The sequence below is a fragment of the Pterocles gutturalis genome, unplaced genomic scaffold, assembly GCF_000699245.1.
Source record: "Pterocles gutturalis isolate BGI_N339 unplaced genomic scaffold, ASM69924v1 scaffold5958, whole genome shotgun sequence".
In the NCBI taxonomy this organism is placed as follows: domain Eukaryota; kingdom Metazoa; phylum Chordata; class Aves; order Pterocliformes; family Pteroclidae; genus Pterocles; species Pterocles gutturalis.
The window spans coordinates 37,452-43,048 of NW_010123004.1; the positions used below are offsets into that span (position 1 = coordinate 37,452).

Consider the following 5,597-nt stretch of genomic DNA (forward strand, 5'->3'; position numbering starts at 1 on the left):
GTTTGAAGCAGATCTAGAGCAAGATCTGTCGTATACACTTACGCTGGTGACTTTCCTCTTGATGTTCTCCAGGAGCCGTTCCTGGCCTCGGATGAAGTACGGATGCTGGAATTCAGTATCGTCTTTCTCTGGCTTCACCAACCCTCCCTGCTCGATGTGGACAACCTTCCGAAAGCCATCTGAAAAGCAAAGGGAGAAAAGCTTAACAGGCTAAATAGGAACTTGAGAAAGCAGAAACCAGCTTAAACACCCAGTGCTCCGTCACTGCGGTACTTCTTTCCAACCGATCTCATCCTAAAAATGCCACGTGGGACGAGAAACCCTCCCTGAAATTGAAGGGATCCACTTCCACATCCTAGAATCATTCTGAAAAACACCTTGTGCTGCTCTCACAAGACCAAGTAATGCTGCCGCTTGGCTGATAGCATGGGTGAGCAAGAAGAAAGGCTGGAATTTCTGGAATGAAACCAAGAGTCTCCCATTAACCTCAGCAGGTCCCCATCAAAGCCCCCCACTCCCAGGGAACCGTCCCAGTATAGGAACAAACAGCTCCTCGCCCAGTATAGGAACAAACAGCTCCTCGCCTTCTCAATGCAGAGCAAGCCAAGGAAAGACATCTATTTCAACAACACTTTTTTCAAGGATACCACCGAAACTTGAACATTTCGCACATGCTCCAGGCAATCCCAGAGGGCTGATTTTTTTTTATTCAGGGAATAAAATGGGCTTTGAGAGCAATGAGCTATGGACTCAGCAACACGCACAATGCAGATGAAGCACGGCTGCCCATCAACCCACACACTAATGACAATATGGACGCTTTGGGAACAAAACTACAAGAGTGTCCACCAGCACAGGATGGGAGATGAGTTATTTCTGCATTTAATTGGGCTCCCAAGCCCCCCCCATTCTCATTTTCAGTGCCGGCTCTGCGACCCAACCCCACGACGCAGATGGCTGCTGCCAGCATGCCTTCAATAAATCTGCACACTCCAGGCACCCTGATCCTGAACTGGGAAATAAGGAGGAACTTCCTTATAGCAAAGGAGACCTCACGGCACAGAAGGTAACCGACTTCCCAAGGGCTTCAGAGCCTTTCCAGAAAAGTTCCTGCGGAGGGAGGTGCACAACACCCCTATGGCAAAGCTGCCCGTCTCTGCTGCTCTCTGCAGACAGGGCGAGCAGTGCTGTAGCAGACGTTCACATTCACAATCTACTCACCTTCATAATAAACCTAAAACTCTTTTAAACCTGTTTAGTCCACTTTAAGACATATAAATTCACACTGTTTTTCTCATTGTAATACATGACGATGAAAAACATCCTGGCCCAAAACAATTCCCCAAATTTTTTGTAATTCCCACAGCAACTCGACCTCCTGGCGACGGTGACAGTGCAATTCCTGCGCTGCCTGGGGAGGGCAGGGGGACGGCAGAGGCACGGCACGCCGCAAAGGGCTTCCTCAACAGTTCAAGTCTTCCCATGTACTTAAACCACCTAAAAGCCACTCAGGAACAGAGTGTAGTGCATCAAAGTATTTTTGGATCTGAGCATTTCTGTAAACCGCTCAGACAAATGAAGAGTGTGACGTGAGCTGCTCAGACCGCAGCTGTGGTTACAAAAAAAAAAAAAAGCTTCCTGCACTTGCAGCAGAAAGTGATTTAGAGAAATTACCCCTTATTGTAGTGATATTAGCCAGTGTTCGGTTATTCAAGTGATCCTTAAAAACTCAAGGCCCCAGTGCTGGAGCAGCGAGTGTGCCCCACAGCTATTCAAAGAGCCCGTGTTGAAAGGTAATGAAAATGTCATCCTTTCTAATAACATCGGAATGCTCTCTGCAGCCCACATCTGGAGCATTAAAGTTAATCCCCGATCTAACCTCCACGTGAGAGGTGTATGAAAGGCATCCTTTATGCTGCTGCCTATCGCAAGGACCCGCAGCCAAACCGTAACGGCAGCTCCGTGCGCACGGGGAGGAAGCCGAGCAGACTGCCGTGAAGCAACGTCTCGGGGATAATCCCAGAACGTTCCCTGTGAGCTGGCAGGAAAGAGCAGCGACGAATGCGCCCATCAATCCCAGAGCATTTCCACAGTCAGGCAGTTCTCCATTTCCTTCCACATCCACAGGGTCAGAGGAGGATTAAAGAAGGGGGGGAGCATGGAGAAAAAGAATATTGGTGGATCGGTAGAGGTTGGGGAAGCAGTAGCACGGAGACACTCAGTCAGAAGATGCTTTGGACAGTTCTCCATCCCTATACCCAACCTGAAACACCAGCTGGGATCCAGTTGCTCATACAGAAGCCAGAGCAGGAGGAGAGGTGATGTGGACAGGCTGGAGAGGTGGGTGTGTACGAACCTCACGAAGTTCATGAGAGTTGGAAAGGACCCTAAAGATCATCAAGTTCCGACCCGACAGCCATGGGCAGCAACCTGGGCTAGTGGGAGGTGTCCCTGCCCATGGCAGGGGGTTGGAACTCAACGATCTTTAAGGTCCCTTCCAACCCAAACCTTTCTGTGATTCTATGATTCTAAGTTCCCCAAGGCCAAGCGCAAGGTCCTGCATGTGGGTCAGGGCAACCCCAAGCACAAACCCAGGCTGGGAGGAGAATGGATGGAGAGCAGCCCCCAGGAGAAGGACTTGGGGGTCTTGGGGGATGAGAAGCTCAACGTGACCCAGCCACGTGCGCTGGCAGCCCAGAAACCACCCATGTCCTGGAGGCATCACCAGCAGCGTGAGCAGCAGGGCGAGAGAGGGGATTGCCCCCTCTGCTCCACTCTGCTGAGACCCCCCCCCGCAGTGCTGCATCCAGCACTTCAGGTAACACAGAAGTACACAATCAGGCTAAAAATGAGCCATTTGAGAAAAGTGCAGCAATAACTGCACAGCCGTACTAGAAACAAGCAAGTCCCAATAACCCCAGCGTAGAAACTCATGTTCCATTTCGGGTATCTTCATCTTTCCTCCATATCCTTCAGCAATCCCTGTTCTTCAAGCAAACAGGACAAGTAGCACAGGGACAAACTCTGAATTTAGTTTCAAGTTTGAACATACATAACCCATGTCACTCAACTCTGAAATAAATTGAAATCCTCACGCTGCCACCAGTTGCGAGCTAAGAAATCCCTTTCACAATTTGAGTAAATCAAAGCCCCGTAACACCGATTGGGAAGAACAGGATCAGTGCTAAAAACCAGATAAAGTGCAGCAAAAAGTTATAACCACCTGAAGATGGAAGTTACATTTACTCATTTTCTAGCACAAGACGTGAAGCTGAATTTTCCATCGTCTCAATACTGCATCATGCTATCGTGGTAGTGTCCCTGAACACATCAAAAAGATCCAAAAGTCTGTTCAAGGGCAGGAATTTTGTTTGGAGAACCCGATTCCTGAGGTCTTAAAAACTAAAAAATCTCAGCTCCATTTCTGATTAGAACATGGGTTTTTTTTTCCAGAAGCATTGAACCACTTGGGACAGGCGTTGTTAGAAAGAAGTTTCAGCCCTGTCTTAGCTTAGTCTTGGAGATTTATCACTTCTTTTCCCCCCTTTTAAAAGAACACCTTATCCCTCAGTTGTGCTTTTGTCCCATCACCCAGTTCTGCTCCAGCTCCTGTGTCCCTCCTGTTGAAAGGAGGAGCTGACCCCTGGGGTGACGTTATTCCGCTGCCTGTTTAACACGACATCCACCGAGAGGGAGCAGAGCAGGCACCTTGCTTTCTGCTTTGCATTCCCCCAGGTGTGAGCCAGAGAGGCAGCTTTCACCTTGGTTTCCAAGCTCACGCTCAGGCTTATCCCATTCCAAACCGCTCCAGGATACGTGAGTACCAATGACACCTGCAGACACGGGCTTTGGAGAGAATGATCACCCTCCTCCCTCCGAATGCGAGTCAGATGTGGCGACAGGATAGACAGAAGTGCAGCTGGAAAGGTCGTTTGGAGACGAGAAGCAAAGCTGAAGGAGCCTGTCCTCCTGCAGGTGACATCCCACCCCGCTTGCTGAGCCTTCCTACCTGCTGTCCTGCCTGTCCTCCCGCAAAAGAAACTGCAAGCGAGGCAAAAAGCAGCGAGAAGCGATGTTCTGGAGGTGTCTGGCTGTCCCGTGTTTAATTACATGTAGGTAGCTCAATGCCATCCCTGTTCTCCTGGCACGGTTTGGGATTTTGGGCATCCCTCTCCTCATGGGATGGGAGATGGAGTGTTCCCTGATCTTCAGGGAACTCCTGACCCTTCTCAGAGAGCTCTGCAAGCAGGTGCTGCTTTTCACGTACAAATGTGTGTAAGCAAAAAAAAAACCAAACTCAAAACCAAATCAAGCTTTCAAAGACACAAGGTCTGACGGAAAGGGAAAAGAATTAAATCTCTTTATAGCCACAGAAGAGAGGAAAGAAGCGGAGGATTTAAACTGTAGCTGGGAAGGTTTGGGTTAGACATTCAGCAATCAACTCCACTGCTTCACTATCCTCACACCCACAGCATTTCCTTAACAAACTTACGGGCATTTCCTTGACGAACTTTGATTGCTGGAGGCTTGGAAAAAATAGGTGAGAGGGGAGTGATCAGGAACAACACAGAAGTAGTTGATCCTGCCTCGAACCGAGGATTGGACTAACGGATTGTGAGGTCCCTCCAGCCTCACTCTGCTATGACCCTATGGATTACTTTTTTAATAATTGCTGTTTAGAAGAGCAAGTTCATTCAGTGCTGGCTCTACACAACGCTGGCAGCAGCATCCCCTCAAGAAGGTGAGTGGAAAATGAACAAGATCAAGCTTAAAACCACCACCTGGTCCCCAAAACCTGAGTGACTGCAAAGCCAGCAAATCCTCCCAACTCAACGAGATGTCCCCAACATTAAACCTGGGCACAGGAGGGGAACCTTATTTCAGGACGAACTTTACGCTTTGTGCTCCGAGCTGCCCAGGAGATACTCACACATGTTGAGCTGCCGGACGAAGCTGGCCATGTTGTTGTGTTTGAAGTACTTTGGAAGCACCTCCTTGGCAAATTGGCCTTGGTCAAACACATGGAAGCTGTTTCCACTCTGTCCAAAAAAAACAAAACAAAAGAAAGCATAATTAAACACCGTTACACAGAAAGAGAGAAGAAGCCTTTTTGTTTCCCAAAGAGAATTCCACACTGCTGTGGGTGGGATCAGTAACGGCCCCATCTCTCAGAGTCCCTCAGCTGCAGGTAAAAATGTAATTTACCAGCTTTGTGTGGAGTTGTCACCATCAGCCCAGCAGCGTGAGGGAGGGGATTGTCCCCCTCTGCTCCACTCTGCTGAGACCCCCCCTGCAGTGCTGCATCCAGCTCTGGGGTCCTCAGCACGGGACAGACACGGAGCTGTTGGAGTGGGGCCAGAGGAGGCCATGGAGATGGTGCGAGGTTGGACCAGCTCCCATGCGAGGACAGGCTGAGAGAGTTGGGGGTGTGCAGCCTGGAGAAGAGAAGGCTCCGGGGAGACCTTCTGGCAGAACTTCTGGGGGGCAGAACTCCAGGAAAGATGGGGAGACCCTGGCCCAGGTTGCCCAGAGCAGCTGTGGATGCCCCATCCCTGGAGGGGTTCATGGCCAGGCTGGATGAGGCTTTGGACAACCTG

At 49.8% G+C, this 5,597-nt stretch overlaps 1 protein-coding gene across 1 annotated transcript in view; it reads right to left on the reverse strand.

Annotated features, from left to right (window-relative positions):
• HSF1 (heat shock transcription factor 1) overlaps window positions 1-5,165 on the reverse strand; it is a gene marked incomplete at its 3' end in the record, with an annotated part of 42,612 nt that extends 37,447 nt beyond the window's left edge. Inside the window, exons 1-2 of the mRNA XM_010077730.1 lie at window positions 4,931-5,165; window positions 43-179 (exon numbers count right to left, since the gene is read on the reverse strand). Of these exons, the coding sequence (XP_010076032.1) occupies window positions 43-179; window positions 4,931-5,165 (372 nt within the window). The remainder of the gene's footprint in view (window positions 1-42; window positions 180-4,930) is intronic.
• Between the last annotated feature and the right edge of the window lie 432 nt (window positions 5,166-5,597).